The sequence below is a fragment of the Protopterus annectens genome, chromosome 8.part0, assembly GCF_019279795.1.
Source record: "Protopterus annectens isolate FY-2018-M chromosome 8.part0, PAN1.0, whole genome shotgun sequence".
NCBI classification, from domain to species: domain Eukaryota; kingdom Metazoa; phylum Chordata; order Ceratodontiformes; family Protopteridae; genus Protopterus; species Protopterus annectens.
Genome location: NC_056741.1, coordinates 1,452,285,956 through 1,452,304,397, shown reverse-complemented (window position 1 = coordinate 1,452,304,397; position 18,442 = coordinate 1,452,285,956). Strand labels below are relative to the sequence as shown.

The following is an 18,442-nucleotide window of genomic DNA, read 5'->3' as shown; positions in this document are numbered from 1 at the left end:
CACGAGACCCATGCTGACGGACAATAGAGATATGACTGCTGAATCCATATAATTGCACTTTATAAGCACCTACATGAGTGCATGGATCGTGCAATCCCTAACAGAACCAAGATGCTATCCTCCAAAAAAAGGAAGCCAATCTGGTGGTCCCCTGCTATAAACAAACTCTACAACCGAAGAAAGAAACTGTTGCAAAAAAGAGTAAAATCCCATGATTGGAGGAACTCCATGGTCAGCCTCAGTAAGAAGCTGAGATCCCTCATAAAATCCTCCAAAGCTAATTACAAAAACAAAATTGCCACTGATTGTAAAGACAGCCACAAAGCATTCGATAGCTATGTCAAGAATCTCAATGGCAACACTCAATCTGCTCTGAATTACAGCACAATGGCACTAAATATACAGAAACAATTGATATTGCCAACATCCTGGCAGATGGGTTCAGTGCTAACTTTACCCCTCTCTCATCCCCTAAAGGGCCCATCTCTATATCAGAAGAATGCAAAGTACCTGTAATCACAGCTGCACAGATAAAAAACACACTCTCCAAAGCCAAGAACACAGCATCCATGGGACCTGACAACATCCCAGGCTGCGTTTTACATGAACTACAGAACGAACTGGGACCCCACCTAAGTACCATGTTCAATCACAGCCTCACCTCAGGCTTTGTGCCCACTGAATGGCGTACAGCAACCGTTATCCCACACCACAAAGGGACCCCGGGAACAACTGCCAAAATAGCCTGGCGAGCCTGATCTGCAAGGCTATGGAGCGTATCATCACGGAACTTGACAATGACATTGGTAATCTCCAAACTCTGGATCCTAACCAGTTCGGGTTTGTAAAAGGCAGATCATGTCTCCTAAACCTGATAGACTTCTTTGAAGCAGTCACCAAAGCCGTAGATGAGGATAAGGTGGTTCACACAGCCTATCTAGATCTCGCCAAGGCTTTCGACACCATCCCCCATTCTGGAATTATAGACAAACTCACTAAATTAGGTATAAATCCCTATGCCACAAGATGGGTTGCCAACTGGCTCACTGACAGAACCCACACTGTGAAAGTAGCAGACTCTAAATCCAACTTCAGACCAGTGACAAGTGGAGTACCACAGGGTTCAGTCCTAGGTCCTCTCCTGTTTGGTATCTACTTCTCTGAAGTACATGCTAACACAGAAGGTCTTTGGCTAACAAAGTTTGCAGATGACTGCAAACTAGGAGCCATAATCAAAACTCCTAATGATGTGGATATCCTACAAAAGTGCCTCACTGAGACAGATACCTGGTGTCAAAGCCATGGCCTCAAGCTCAATGCCAAAAAGTGCATTGTCATCCCTTTTGGTAAAAACTCTGTATCCATGAACTACTACATAAGCGGTAGTCTACTTAATACTGAAAGTGTGATAAAAAACCTTGGGACATAGGTGGACAGTAGTCTCTCCTTTGATAATCACATCACCACAGTAGCCAGGAAATCCTTCTACGTGGCACACCTCATCATAAAAGGTTTCTCATCCAGGAAAAAAGAAGTCATTGTTCCCCTCTACTCATCACTCATTAGATCCATTATAGAGTACAACACCCCTTTTGGTATGTACCTCACAAGACATCTAAAACAACTGGAAAGGCCACAGAAATACTTCACAAAGAGGATTACTGGCCTCAAACAGATGCCCTATGCAGACCATCTCAAAAAACTCCAGATTTACTCAGTCGCATATCGCCTACTCAGAGGCAATCTCTGCCTAACATACAAATCTATGTCAAACCCAGACCTGTTGGACATGCTCCATGTAAAGAAATCCCAATCCCTCTGAGCTACATACTCTAGGGACCTAAACCTTGTCACCACAATAAAGAGAACATGCTGGAGGGATAGATTCCTGTCCCAGAGACTTCCCATGCTCTGGAACAATCTACCTATCTATATATCTGGATCAAACAAAGCTCCTTATTAGCACTCTTCAAGAAAAACCTTGATGATTGGATGGGAGATAGGAAATTCACCCCGGGGATCACTTCTGTGGCTTTGCTTGACAGGGGCACAAGAAAATAATTTTCTTGGGTGGCAAAAGCCGGGGTACCATTTGGCTAGGCTTATATAGGCCCTAAGGCCAATAGCCTAGTACCTACCTATGAACCTATGAACATTTACATTTCAGGATTCCAAGATGGTGGTCATCTAGTTGACACCTTTCACACGAAGCTCCTCACAAATCAGCTAAAAACCGACAATTTAAACAACTTTCAGTGTGGTGTTCTCACAGGATTTGGTCTAGTAAATAACTGTGTATCTGGTCATTAAGAAAAGATCGTTCTTCTATCAAAAAATCCAGTCAAATCTCTTTTGTGGAAAAAATTAAACTTCTCTCAGCCTGTGTAGCCTGGACCATGTGCATCCAAGGGGTTTGTAGCTTCGACTGTATCCTACTGGAGTACTCTCATCTAAGGCATGGCTGGAAACTCTGACACCATGGAAACACAAACTACCAAGGCCAAATTCTCTTCATTATCATTATCATCTCCGGAGAAAGATACAAGTTCTAAAAGACTCAGAACCAATAAACAAGTAGGTGACACTCCAAAAACAAATGATAAAGAAAAAACTGACTCAAATTTCCATATGGAAGACTTAAAAATGGCTTTACAACCAATTCATTCAGCCATACAAGGTTTTTCTACTCAGCTTACAGACTTTGGCAAAACATTAAAACAAATAACAGATAGGATGGACACACTTGAAGGTAAAAATTATACTATGGAAATCCAAATAGATTCAATAAATAAAGACTTCTGTGCTAAAGATTCACTGCTTACTGAAATACAAGATAAACTCCTGGACTTGGAAGCGAGAAGCCGTCGCAACAATATATTAATAAGAGGTTTGCCAGAATCATACAATAACCAAGATTTACTTAAAATCACAAAACAGATTTTTTCAGCACTTCTCACTTTAGACAGCGACTCTGAAAACCTAGTAGTAGAAAGAGCACACAGAGCCATACGTTCTCGTCAAGTAACCACTGTACCCCGACTGATTTACACCAAGATTTTGAACTTTCAAGATGCCCAGAAGATTTTGGTTACAGCTCGTAAACACAGACAGTTTATATGGAATAATCACAAACTCACTTTCTCACAGGATTTACCTCATCAAATTAAGTTAAACAGACAGAAGCTGTCTCCTTACTGTGCTGACCTAATCAAACGTGGTATAAAATTTCAGATGCGATACCCAAATGCATTAACATTTACTTATAAAGACAAGAGACAGTCAGTGAATACTGTGCAAGAAGCGCAAGACACTTTTCTAAAGCTTTTTAAAGTAGTGCCCACCACAACATGAGAAGCTTAACAAGAACTAGCCAATCTCTGGTGGCTTATAAGCCATTGTGCTAATCTAGTTTTATTCATATGTTATGCCGCTTTTACTCTGAATTGTGAAGTACTAAACTGTGTTGAGATGACAATCTTGGCTAGCTATCTTTCATGTTTCGCATCCATTCTACATTTAAAACTAGTGCTTTATGCCAATAGGAACTTTTGTTCGACGACAATTGTAGTGACTGTATCACATCGATCTATCTTTATGAAGGCACGCTCACCTAACATAGACTGTAGCTACGTATATAGCTTATTGTCTTCGACTTACATGGTAGCTGGATGAGACTTTTCTCTGTATTGTAATCCTACTTACCCTTTAGTTTCGTTTTGTATATTGGAATGCCACAATTGGTTTCTTCTGTGATCGCTGAGACCCATAGAGATGACGTTGCCTCTTCAGTCATGCAGAGCACTTTTTTCTATATTCCGGTAAACCTTCAGTTTGACGTGCCTGTCGTGCCTAACACGAACATTAAGACACACTCAAGGTTTAGCTTTCAAAAGAGAAAAGTTGCTAAGAACCATTTATATTCCATTTACACATTGCTTTTTTCTTTTCTCTATGTTAGAATGTTGCTTTTAATTTGACTTTCATCAGATACATTAACTTTGTTCAATTATACTTAGTAGAATATTGCATAGTTTGTGTCTGTTTATGCAAAAACAGTATCGCAGGAATAACTTTTATTATTAGCTGTGAGGTATGTGTTTGTACAGTATGTACGGTATCAAGCAGATAGCTTCACTATCTCACAGCACTTTATTCTCCACTTTGATTCTCAACAAAATCCTCATGTCCTCCCTACATATGTGTATATGGGGGGTGATTGGATACCTTAGTTTCCTTTCCAGTCCTAAAATACTGTTGTAGGTGAATTGGAAATTCATCATGTTGCCTGCAAGTACACAAGTACATATGTGCACCATGTGATGGATTAGCATCCTATCCTGATTTTATTTTCTCCATCTTGCACCCTATGAGTGCTAGGATGACTTCTAGTTGCCCTGCATTTCTGCATTAGATTACATGGATAATTGGAAAATGAATGCAAGAATTTGTGAAGCTTGTAAGCGAATGAAATATGATATTTAGGGAATAATAAGATTGTGTGTAGAATTGTCTTTCTTAAACACTTCTTAAGTCATATAAACAGTCGTCATTTATATTTATATATGTAGTATGACAGCTACATAAACAGGTGATAAATGGGTACTAATAAAAGTTGAGTCTAATATCCCAGAGTCACAAATAGGTTCATATACCTATCAACACCTATCATATACACATTACATCTAGCGGATACCACAAACTTGTCAATACATTTAATTTTATTTTAAACACTACAGTGAGAAGGAGAGTTGGTGTGGTGAGGTTTTACTATGACGGACATTTTGTTTTCCATGTTTTTGTATATATGTATAGTTATGTTTAAAGATATAATAGTCCTTTTCAGGACTCTTTATAGAACTATTTCAGTTATGATTTCTATTATGTTAACCAAAGTTAACTTTATTATTTGTGATGATTCATATGTTCCTTCTTTTGTTGTAGACGGGTGGGTAGGCACCGGGTTAGTATGGAGGGAACTGGTTTTGATTTTGGAACTTTTGAGAGGCAGTAACATACAATATAATTTATACAGTGAGACTAGGTTCAATATTTTCTATTTTTTTAGGATTTTACTAAGTAAAGTATTTAAGATTTTGATGAGTAAACACTTAAGTAGATACATAGACTTTAAGCAACTAATGTAATGTCTTTATATATTGATTCTTGGAATGTCAGAGGGTTACAGAACAAAACTAAGAGATCACTATTGTTTCATTTAGTGTTCAAATCTCAGGCCAGTATTTGTTTTCTGCAGGAAACACACATGCATAGAGATGACTGGAAAAAAGAAAACAATAAGAAATGGGTTAAAATGATAATTGCAGCCGGGGATTGCTCTAATTCAAGAGGTGTGGCAATTTTAGTCAAAAACAATTTCCTAGGTAATATTACAAACATAAATTATGACGCAGATGTTAGATGGTGTTATTTCTTTTCTTATTTTTCTAACATTGATAAACCACTCTTGTTTTTTAATTTATATAGTCCTTGTGACTACCAACATATTTTCTTTATTCAGATATGTAATATTCTTTCATCTTTCAAGGATCATTATATTATTATGGGTGGGGATTGGAATGCCGTTATTAATCCTGATATCGATCGTACTAGTAGATCAATTTCATATAATCACCAAGCATCTATTGCCCTAGAAGAATTAATGTTAGACCTTAACCTTATTGATCCCATTACCCTCAATGTACATACTGACAGGAAAGATAGATATACATATTATTATAAATGTTATATTGCATGATCAAGACTAGATTTTTTTCTTGTTTCTGTTTTTCTTATGCATCAGAAAATTGAATACTTCATGGAGCCTAGATTTTTATCTGATCATTCAAGGATATCACTTAAGATTAGCTTTGATATAACGAGGCCACGCATATATACACAAAATAGATGGACATTTAACAACAACCTTCTCTTGAATAAGAATATCCATGTTATAATTACTGAGATTATACAAGAAATGTTTTCCAATCTTGATAAATCAGACATTCCATATGATGTTCAATGGGCTGCTTGTAAGGCAAACCTTAGAGGAGAGTTAATTAGCAAGGCTTCTTATCTTAAAAAACAGTATAGAAATAAAGAATCCTCGTTAAAACTAAAAATCCAAACTTTAGAAAACCAGCACAGATTGAATCCTGATTCTTCTATATATCTACAAATTTGTGAATTCCAAAAAGAACTTTTACTACTACACCAACATAATCTCTCTATAATAGAACAAAGGCTCTTACCTACTTATTCCGAATGGGCTCAAGTCCCCTCTAAAGTTCTCACCAGAATAATTAAAAATAATCAGTCCTTACCTAGAATAACACCCATACACTATAACAACAAGATATATAATACGGACTTAGAAATTATGCATCTTTTCACTACCTTGTTTTCAGATGTATACTCTAAAGAGCCTGACCCTATGACTACACAGCATATTGAAAGTTTTATATCTTCCATTAAATTCCCACTACTGAATGATCAACAAAGGAAAACACTATCGGCCCCTTTGAGATCTCAAGAAATTTCAGAAGCCATTGACAAGATTAAAACTAATAAATCCCCAGGTCCGGATGGATTTACACCAGAATTTTATAAGACTCACAAGTCAATTCTTGTACCTTTTCTTCTTAAAGTTTTTAACTACATAAAAATAAATGGTATATCAGATTTACATTGGAATGTCTCAAAAACCATATTAATTCTAAGAAATAATAAAGACAAAACAGATCCTGATAATTATAGACCTATCTCCTTAATTAATATTGACATTAAAATTTTAACCTCATTATTAGCTGAGAGATTGAAAAAAGTTCTAACATCATTAATTTCCCCAGATCGATCAGGCTTTATGTCCCACAGGCATGTATGGAACAATACTTTATCTCTAGATGTCTTTATACACTTCGCAAAAAAGATAGAAATCCTATATATGCACTGATCCTTGACGCTTCGAAAGCTTTTGACAGAGTAAATTGGGACTTTCTTTTTCGTACTATGTCTTGCTTTAATATACCTAATACTTTTATTGATTTTATTAAAGTTTTATATAAAGATTCTTCCACCTTTCTTCATATCAATAGAAATGCCTCTAAGATTATACAAATCACTAATGGTACGAGACAGGGATGCCCATTATCTCCCTTTCTTTTTAACCTATACTTAGAGCCAAGGTTATTATATATAACACAAAACACTTTTCACAAGATTCCCAAAATTTTAAATACTGAGGTGCCCTTTTCTGCATTTGTGGACGACTTGGTGATATACCTCCAAACACCTAGTACAGACCTTGTGAAAATAATCAATATTATTAATAAATTTTCACAGGCCTCTGATTATCAAGTGAATTCTCATAAAACTTTCATCTTTCCTATAAATCCATCTGCCCATAAACCTCACATATTTTCAGATTCCCCTTTTTCTTTCACCTATGCAATTAAATACCTAGGTACTCAAATTGAGCATAATGGTCTTTCTACATTTCAAAATAATATTCACAGAGTATGGTCATTAATAGTTTTAGATTTACATAGATGGGAATTACTTAATATATCACTCTTATCCAAAGCAGCGATAGTCAAAATGAATATACTCCCTAGACTCCTATTTCAATTTAATGCCATAGACCAGATTATTCCTAAATCTTTCTTTACAAAAGTCAATAAGGAATTAGCTAGATTTATCTGGTCTCCTAAGTCAGTCAGAATATCATATCTTAAATTAACGTGTCCTAAAAATAAAGGAGGCCTAGGTCTTCCGAACTTTTACATGTATTATTTAATTATTTCGGCTAATAAACTACTCACCATTGTGAACTTGAAAACTGATAGGTATAGGCAGCACCCCATTTGGACCAAATTATGGTATCAATACATTTCAAGTAAAAATATTAACCCGATTGCTCTTCCTTTCCTTTCTAAGGAAGCTGCTAACATTCTGAATATTTCCAAACCCTTAAAACAAAAGATCAATTATTTTCAAGAATTAATAAAACTCATTAATCTAGATAGCATTTTTCAACTAACACAACCTTTACACTTAAATCCTAATATCCAGTTTAATAATGTACCTTTTAATCTTTCTAAATTTCCACTTATTCAAAGTTTCACTGTGTGGGACTTGCTACAATATAACGATTTATCTCTCACTAACCTACATAAAGCTGAAAGCAAATATTAATTACATTACCATACTACGTCAATTGAGAGATAGCATCATTGTGAAATTTGCTCACATTAAAGTAAGTATAAATGATTTTACAAATCTTACCACTGTTATACAAGCTCTAACATTACCACAGAAGATGTTATCTAAATCTTATAATCTGGTTAATCAGATAATACGTAATAATACTTGTCTATTTTCTGATTATTGGGATAAACAGAATGTCCATTTGTCTTTAACTCAGAAACTTTTAGCCATCAAGGATACTTTAGACTATTCCCCATTCAAGAAGCTTTTTTATACCCAGTTAATGATATTTAATAATGCGTATCATACTCCTTCCAAACTTAACAAGTTTGACTCCAGAATTCCCTCCTCATGTTCTTGCTGTTCTTCTTTTAATGCTGATCTCTTACATATTTTGTGGTCCTGTCAGCACTCACATAAACTTTGGACCCCCCTTAAAATCAGATTACAAAAAATGGGATACCAAAAATCCACACTATCCTGGGAATTAGCGATTCTTCATATTCCTATTATTCATCTATCAAAATTTGATACACATGTGTTAGTTTATATTTGTTCACTCATTAAGTTTTATATTACTAAAAATTGGTTAGACCGCACCAAACTAAATTGGAATAACTTTAGAACCTTAGCCTACTCTTATATTTCAGCTCAGAAATTACTGGTGAAGAGTCCAAAGAAGTTAGCTCTTAACAATAAAGTCTTAGAAAAGGTATTACACATCTTGGATAGTGTTTAATAATCTCTGGCATTTTTTTTTTCTTTTACAGTTTTATTAACCTAGCTCTCTCTCACTTACATTTACATGCATACGCCTTTATATACAGGATTATATACTTTGTTGCCTCTGGTTTAACATATTCATACTTTGTATATAGTTATGTTATAGTTGTCCTGTTTGGAGTTCTTGCATTTACATTGTTATAGTCTTGCATTTATACTTGAACTCCCATGCTCTTATATCCAATGTTCATTTTGGTTATTGTGTTCTTGTTGTATTGTAAATATGCATATATTAATAATTCAATAAAAAGTTTTTTGAAAAAAAAACATTTACATTTCCTTCCTTCATTAGATTAGTGTTAGTAGTTTATAAATTGTTTTCCTTTTTGAGTTTTTCTTCAATGCGACTGAACTGGTATTGCATGCAATCTGTACTCATTCTCACTTTGCCATGTTTCATTTCATTTGCAATCTGACATAATAACCAAGCAATAAACTGCACAGTCTTGACAAAAATTTCAATAACCATAATGGTAACATTTCATTTTGCAAAACAAACAGAACTGATAACAATAAATATACAATAATTATGTATCAGCCACCCATCTACTCATCTTCTGGGAACATGCTTTATCATTATCTATGGTTGCAGGGACACTGGATTCTATTTTGACAGCCAGTGGGTACAAGGCATGAAAAACAATTCTGGACAATGCTCTGGTTCATTGCAAAATGCATAAACACACACACACACTTACCCATTCACACAGTACATGTGCACTTATGGGGGCAGTTTGAAATATGCCAGTCCATATCCTGCATGTTCTAAGAAGGTGCGAGGAAAATGGAGTTGTCAGAAAAAACCCACACAGGCACAGGGAGGACATGCAGACTCTACTTTAAAAGCTAATCAGCCAAGAACTGAAATAGAAAACCCCCTGCTCTGAAGTGGCAAGGCTGCTTACTATGCCAGGTTTTGTACCACTGAAGTATATATGAATATCAGTAGAAAGCATTCTTTACTGCTTGTTTATATAAGATTTGGCACATCAGTAGTTGACAAATGCAGTATTTATTGCAGAACAGAGTGACCTATAGGTAAGCAGAACTTGGCACAGGAACTAAGAAAAAAGTTAACAAACAGCATACTGTGTTGACTAAAGAATGTTCCCATGAAAAGTATCCAACCGAAAATGTTAAGTGTAGACAAAATACCATCTTCTCTTGGGTGGTCTAGCTGCATGCACACTTAACTATTTTGAAAAAAAAAATGTTCTACAGCAATTGTTTAGTGATGTTAAATAATGAAGTATGCTATCCTCCAAAAGGTTTGCAGAAAATTAAAATAAACTGAGCTATATAACACTCTGTAAGGACTTCTAGCAGGTCAAGACACAATAATCTACACACCATCTGTAGTAAAGTAAACAAGAAATATGCCTTTATCTAAATTCCTGAATATTTTAAATGCCACATGCACAGAGAACAGTGACTGTGATACCACTGCGTTTGAAGATTACGTTCTGTGCTTGTTTATTGATTGGTGGAGGCAGCAAACTTGTTTATGAGTTTATATATGTTAATGTTTTACACAGGACTTTGAAACTGCTAACAGCCTTTACATTATTTCATAACAAAGTAGCATACACACTGCATTGTTCTTACTTCTCGTCTTCTTATACCAATATTATAATTAAAAGCAATTCTTAAATTATTCCATGGATAGTTGGAGAATAGCAAGATGTAAGTACTGTTCTTTTTACTACACGTAGAAATAAGTAAAAGATGAATGCAGCAATAGGAGGATATGTTAACAAACTTGAAGATATAGTTTAAATCTTCCGGAATGCAAATTGCTTTTTTCAGGCAAGAGAAAGACATTGGTTTATTTATTTATTTATTTTATTTTAGTCTGAACTTCTAGGAATGTCATATTGCACTTTGATCCTTAGATGTTATTACAAATGGTTGTAGTCAGCAATAAAGAAAGAAATATTAATGATTTACATTTTGGGGCGGCCACGGTGGTGCAGTGGTTAGCATTGTCACCTCACAGCAAGAGGTTCTCCAGTTTGATCCTTGGCTGGGGTGCCATCTGTGCGGAGTCTGCATGTCCTCCCTGTGGTCGCGTGGGTTTCCTCTGGGTGCTCCGGTTTCCTCCCATAGACATGCTGCAGGTGGATTGGACACTCTAAATTGGCCCTAGGTGTGAGTGCATGTGTGTGTGCCTTCTGTGGAAGGTTGGGCACCGGGCTGGCAACCCGACACTGCAAAACTCCACTGCCAATCATGAGCGGACAGGTGATCCACTGTGGTGACCCCTAACTGGGAAAAGCCGAAAGAAGAAGAAGATTAATGATTTACATTTTCTGCTTTATACTCACTTTTTTATTTTGAAGTAATATGACCCTTCATGTTTGTGCAATAATTGCAAGTAATATGGTTTACTAATCACTATTATCAGCATTCAGCATCTTGCATAAGTTAACTTTATAAAAAGAGAAGTAAAGAGACATAATATTGCCTTATTACCAGATAACTGTGTGTAACAGATACCTTATTTATTTATTTTACTTATTCATTTGTTGCAGTTGTTTACCAGAATAGTCTGGCTGGTCAGAAGGCTACTCCTTTTAAGTGAAGGTCTGGGGAGAAAAGCTCCAGAAAAATTCCAGTACTACATCAAGAAAATAGTAAACAGAGGTATACAAGTAATCAGCAAATATACAACATCTAAAAGCTGTGAAAAAATATAACATAAAAAACATAGCAAACAGAAGTATACAAATAATCAACAGATGTATACAAGTAATTAACAAATATAAAACATTTAAACAGAGTACCATTAATTAATTGCAGCAGCATCTAAAGAGCTATGAAACATATGTGGAAAATAAATTGGTAGACGGAGCAAAGAAGGAAATGGAGGATTGGTATTAAGAAGTAAGAGAGACAGAGAATGCTTTAGGATAGGTAGAAGGAAGAAGAGGGATAGGTGAAGGACAAGAATGATATACTGGGCCAATAACTAAGGGTATAGTGCTTGGAAAGATTAGGCGATAGAGAGGGCAAGTTATTTATTATCTAGAAGTTGTGCATGTACAGAGCCAGGTATCTTTCAGGCATTCTGTAGTTTGTGCCTTAAAAGAGTTGGTGTTTACTGTGATCTTATATTGTAATTTTAATTCGTTCCACAATTGATGGGTCTTGGATCCAAACACAGATCCGGCTCAGCCAGTTTTTCTAGATTCACAAATTCAACTCTTGAGTACCTCCCTTTACCCATAATGTCCCACTAACCTAGCATACCTCAGATTTAATTTGCTTCTATATCGCTTAGACATGGATCATCTTCTTTTGAGCATTTGAGTGTTGTTTTTGTCTTAAGGGTTGTAAGTTTTCTTCTGTTTTGAATTATTTTTCCTATCTTTTCCCCTGTCCCCCCTATTTCCTTCTTCTATGTTCTTGGGTTCTGTCTGTCAGGTAGTTTTTTTCCTACCCATTGATTGTTAGGGTATGCTTCTGCATACCATTGTTGGCACTCATTCCTTTCAACCCTCTCTTTTTCCTACCAATTAGTGAGTGCTCATTGTACCATTGTTGGTAAATCATCAGCTGTTAAAAAAGGAATAATAAAACCTGCTTTCTTCTCCTTTACCTCTCTTTATTTTGGTCTGAAAGACATTGCAGATAAGCTGACTGATTTAAAAAAAATGCACTTCCTGTGGGCATAAGATTCCCAATTATGATGCCCATAGGGAAGTGTATTTACTGCTTGTGGGCTGCCATTTAGATATCGGCTGCACTATCTATGCAGTTTTCAACTATAGGACACAATAACCATGGGATAAATTGTTTTTAAAAGGCCCCCTTCTTTCTACTTCCTCTTCTCTAGCTGCTGGGGCTGGAACCCCTCTAAGAGGTCTGAAAAAGGAAAGCTTGAATAAGTTCCAAAAGATAAGACTCCAGGAAATGGTCCCATGCCTGTTCACCAAAACCAGGTTTGACAACTGAGCCACCTTAAAAAATTTCTAAAAAGTCAGATCCAAGACCTTTGGATCCTACCTCTTTTAAGCTCAAGTCTCCACAGATCTGGTCTCCCTGGTTCTTGCTGGAGCTGATGTCTCCTCAGTTCCATTCACTTTTTCTGCAGAAGACTCTGAGGAAATACTCCAGGTCACCATCTACCAAGCTCCTCCCTTAGGTCCTCTAGGAACTTGTCCAAAGCAGAGGTGGCTAGGATGATAAGGAAGCTCCTCAGAGCTCAGATATAGATGGGGGTAATCCCGTCTGTATATCCCATCAGACTTGTTAGCCTGTCTTCCACCGAATCTCAGTTGATAGCTCCTTCTCCGATTTGACCTGTGATTTTGGAGTCCTCAGATTTGAAGTCTTTGAGAGTATCCTCGTCAGATCCGAACACAAGTCATTGTTTGACTCTGATCATGTTCCTGAGTTGTCCAACTCTGACCATGTTTCTGAGTTGTCCGGCTCAGATCTTTTCAGAGCAGGAAGACTCTCAGGGGTGAAGTGTTGGCACCAGATCTGGGGAATTGTTTCAGCAATTAAGTTATTGGAGCCATCCTTGCCCCTAGGAGCTTTTGCGCTGTACAGCTTGGATCCGACTACCTCCTCAGGACAGGGGTCTGGGAGGATTCAGGGCTTATCAGCACAGGGGACATCTGCTCCAGTGCTTCTGGCTGCTGTTTCTTCTAGAACTTCTGCCTTTGAGGTAGTAGAGATAGCCTTCTCACTGTCTAGCGACAGGACATCTTTGCTCCCTTCAGATCCTATCTGTAGCTCACCATTGGGTTTGAGCTTTGAGCCTGTCAGTTCTTCAGTTGTATCTCACCGGGACAGCCAACCTGATCAAGCCTCCAGTCAGTCCCCTCTCAGGACTCCTCAGTCACTTCTGATACCTCATCAGACCATCCCACTAATGAGGTCTCTAGGAAGAGAATGTGCAAAAGGAGACACTTTGATTCTCCTCAGGAATCTGTCACTGAGGACATTGAGTTTGATGAATGGGAAGGACCCCCCCCCCCCCAGTCTCCACCTGAAGACATCTGCTTTGTAGAAATCCTAGAACATTTAAAGCAAAAGGGTGGATGGTCTTCCACCCCCTTTCCCAGGAGGAGTCAGTGCTCCTGGAGGTTTTTGGGTCTGGCCCAGTACGTCATAGGTGAACCCACCCCCCAGCTGATGAGCTGATAGACTTTGTCTCATCCCCTTGCATGGAAGTAGCTGGATACTGTGGAGCATATTCCCAGGTGAACCAACAGGTTTTTAGCCCCCCCAAAGGACACAGCACACTGGAGCAAAGGGGTCCCAGTAGATGCCATGGTTGTGGATGCAGCCACTAAGAAGAGCTTGATGAGTAGAGCTCATCTGTCCATCCCACTAACAGGGTGTCTAGGATTCTGGACAGGTTTGGAAAGTGCATTTATGCTTCAGCAACCTTTGCCCTGCAGTCACTGAATTATGTGGTGCACTTTACAAGGTTGCAAAGAGATATGACAAAAGAGCCTTCAAAATGTCTTTTGGGGTTCATATCTGTAGAGGACCAGAACAAGATCTCTTTACAACTGGCCACCCTTCAGTCCATACCTATCATGTTCATGAGGCTGATTTCCCACACTACAGAGGGTACCTCATTGGCAGCGGGTTTGGGCATAGCCATCAGGAGACATGCTTGGAGATGCCTGTGTGATTTTGGAGAGCCCTTCAAGTCTTTGTTCATCAATGCTGTCTTTGAAGGATCATCATTGTTTGGCCCAAAGGTGAAAGAAATGCCCTCAAAAAGTGAACAAGATGGAAATAAAGACTTTTGTCTGCTGTTGGGATCCATTTTTCTACCCCTCAGAGACCTTTTTCCTGAAATCAACAAGGAGGTAGAAAGATGTGGTTTTGCAAGTCCCAGGGTCATGTCTAAGACACATGAGGAGATAGTTCCCCCAGAGGCAGAGGGGAGAACTGTAATGGAAGATGCTGCTTTCATGGCAGAAGTGGCCTGCAGAATCAGGGTTTCAAAGATACCTTCTCAGATAAACCCTACCAGTGCTCATGAAGGGTTACTCGGCTGCTATTTTTTGGAGGCAGTCAAGGGGTGCTTGTCTCTGCACCCAGAAGCCTGTCCATCCATCACAAGAGATACTTGGGTTCAGAGGATCATATCCAGAGGTTATTTCATGCCATTTTCCCAAATCCTCCCCCCCATGAAAATGAGAAAGATCCCAGATGTACCATCCAGTCAGAGGGAGGCAGCCACTATGGAGATGAGAAAGCTGCTAGGAAAAAAAACAGTCATCCAAAAAGTCCCCCCAGGCCAGATAGAATCCAGAATCTACTCAAAATTCCTTTTAGTGCCAAAAAAGACAGGAGACTTGAGAGTCATCTTGGATCTCAGAAAGTAAACCAGTACATGAAATACTCAAAATTTCAGAAGGTCACAGTTCAGTCCATTTTGCTCCTGCTGCAAAAGGACAATTAGGTGTGCTCGATAGATCTTCAGGGTGCATACTATCACATCAAAATGAACATGCCCTCCAGAAGATCTCTGTACTTCCAGCTGGGCGTCAGTCATTACCAGTTCAGAGCACTGCCGTTTGGCCTCACCACAGCCCCCAGGGTTTGCACTAAATACATGGTGGTAGTAGTAGCTCACCTAAGACTGCTGCAATTCCAGGTGTTTCTGTATCTAGACGACTGACTCCTGACTGCTCCAACCAGGCATCTTCATATACAAGCAAGGTGCACTTGCTCCAGTTATGTTAACATCTGGACATCAAAGTCAATTACAACAAGTTACAGCTCGCACCTACACAGACTCTGGATTTCAGAGGTACTCTTCTAAACACGGTCAGTCAGATAGTATCTCTTCCTCTAACAAGAGTACAAACCCCAAGATCCCAGATCATGAAATTGATCTCACATTCTTCTCTTCCAACATGTCTAGTCTTGCAAGCCTTAGGGTCCAAGTCAGCAGCAATTACTTTAGTTTCATCAGCCAGATTTCATATGTGGATTCTACAGAGGATTCTGTCAGTACAGTGGTCTATTCTTCACCAGCTCTTGTACACTCCAGTCAGGATCATGCACGTTTTCAGGAAATTTCTTCTTTAGTGTATACATTCAGATGAAGTTTCACAGGGCTGTCCTTTAGTTCTCCTGTTTCTGGTGGCCACAGTGACTACAGACACCTCCCAACTGAGTTGTGGGGGGGCATTTCTTGAGAAGGATAGTCCAAGGTAAGTGGTCCTCAGAAAAGGTCAATTTACAGATCAATGTCCTGGAGATGAGAGCTATCCTCCTAGGATTACAGGCCTTTCAAGATGCTCTCCCCTTCAGGAAAATAGTAGTCCAAATGGACAATATGTCTGTAGTCTGGTACATCAACAAACAGGGGGAACCAAATGTTATCCTCTATGTTGGGAGGCAACGAGAGTGTGCCAATGGGTGATCTGTTTTGGTTGCTCTCTCTCACTGCAATGCACATACTGGGGAAAGCCAGTGTGTTTGCAGACAAACTAAGCAGGCCCATTCTGTTATCTCCCAAGTGGTCTTTCAACTTCAAAGTGGCAGAAATAATTTTTTGTTGATGTGGTTAGCCATGCTGGATCTTTGCACTGATCCAACCTCTGGGGGAGTCACAGAGAGATGCTTTAGTTCAAAACTAGCCCTCTGGTCTCCCCTATGCTTATTCCCTTTTACCTTTAATCCACAAATTCCTACAGAAACCTTACCAGTTGAAGACAGAGTTATCCTCATTGCACCTGTTTGGCCTTGTCAAGTTTGTTTTTTCTTTCTGTGGCCTCACCTTCTGTATCCATCCTGAATACTGGACCCCAGTCCAGACCTCCTTTCTCATTCAATGGAGTTGACTCATCCAGATATAACAGGCCTCAAATTAACCACACACTTTCTCCACTTCCAATGATAGCTAGAGAGCCCAGGCTTTCCTCCCTGGTCTGGCATATTCTCTTGTATTCTCAAAAGGCTTCTACTAGGAAAGTTTACAAAAAGAAATGCAAGAGATTTTCAATTTGTGTCCTACAGAGAGATTTGGACCCTTTTCCTGCCCCAATCTCCACTGTCCTAGAATTGTTAGCTTCCCTTTTTAATGAGGGGGGGGGGGTGGGGGCAGTTTTACTATTAAAATACAGTTGGCTGCCATTACTAACTTTCAATTAAGTGAAAATCAGTCTTCTTTGGCCTCTTCTAAGTTGTGCATGACTTTTCTGAAAGGCACCTTTTTACTTAGACGTCCAGTCAAGGACAGACTCCTCCTTGGGATTTAACTATGCTGCTTCAGGGTCTGAACCAAAGCCCCTTTGAACCTTCAGCCAAGACAGCCCTTAAATTCTTGTCCTGGAAGACATTTTTTTCTAGTTGCTAATACATCAGCTAGATGAGTATGTAGACTCCAGGCACTTTCCTCCAAATCTCCATACCTGTTTTTTTTTTTTATAAAGATAGGGTCTTCTTACGTACCAAGCTGTCCTTTTTACATAAGATGATTTCTGAGTCAAACATTAATCAAGTCATTGACCTCCAGGTTTTCTTCACAAAATTGTCCAATAAGGGTGAATACATACTCCATCTTTTGGATGTGTACAGGCAACTTCTATTTTACCTTCACTGGACCAGTATCTTCAGGAAATCTTTTTGTATCCTTCTCACTGAAGAGAATAGGCATGGCAGTTTACAAAGTATCTTGAGCCAAATGGTTGACTAATAGCATATCCTTTGTCTATAGCTAGAGAGGTTTATCTTTACCTAAGCCCCCAAGAGCACATTCCACAAGGTCTGTGGTCACTTCTTCATCTTTTTGGTCAAGAGTATTGATAGATGACTTTTGTGCCAGTGCCATTTGGTCCAGTGCTGATATCTTTATTGTTCATTAGAAATTAGATTTCATTTCTAGGAAAAGAGCTGCTTTTGGATTTGCAGTACTCTGAAATATCATTCCATGAGAACCACCCAGGGTTCATCTAGCTGGGTACTCTGTCTCATCAGTTCAGAACTGAATGAAAATGGTAACATCAGAAACAAAGGACATGTACTCACCATACTAACCCCCTTCCCTTTCTTCCAGGAGAAGACCTCTAAGAGACACTAATTTGGGCACCACTTGTTCCTTGTCTGAGCTCCAGTTTTATCTCCATTCTTTCAAGATTCTTTGTATTATTAGCCAGGATTACTTGGAAGCAGCAAACTTAATATGAGGTATGCTAGGTTAGTGGGGCATTATGGGTAAAGGGAAGAACTCGAGAGTTGGATCCATGACTCTAGAAAGGAGGCCAAGCCAGATCCAAGGTAAGATCCAAGACTCATCAGCTGAGGAACAATGAAACTGGACAACACAGATGCATCATTAAGGTGAGTAAATACCTTTTCTTTTCTTAGAGAAAGAAGGGGGGGTTCCACATTTTCACCAGGAAAGTGGAGTACAGAGAGAGTCACCAGCTGAGTTGTTTGCTTTGGTAACAGTTAAACACATTTTATTAGTGGAGCTCAA

At 38.5% G+C, this 18,442-nt stretch overlaps 1 protein-coding gene across 4 annotated transcripts in view; it reads left to right on the top strand.

The window, feature by feature from the left end:
- Nucleotides 1-18,442, top strand: part of BCO2 (beta-carotene oxygenase 2) — a 701,930-nt gene that overhangs the window by 95,690 nt on the left and 587,798 nt on the right. The window contains exon 1 of one of the 4 annotated variants that reach the window (XM_044081055.1): nt 10,567-10,668. The exons of the other annotated variants lie outside the window; for them this stretch is intronic. Within the exon in view, the coding sequence (XP_043936990.1) occupies nt 10,644-10,668 (25 nt within the window). The 5' untranslated portion in view covers nt 10,567-10,643. Of the gene's footprint in view, nt 1-10,566; nt 10,669-18,442 lie in introns of those variants that run through there. 4 annotated transcript variants of the gene reach the window in all.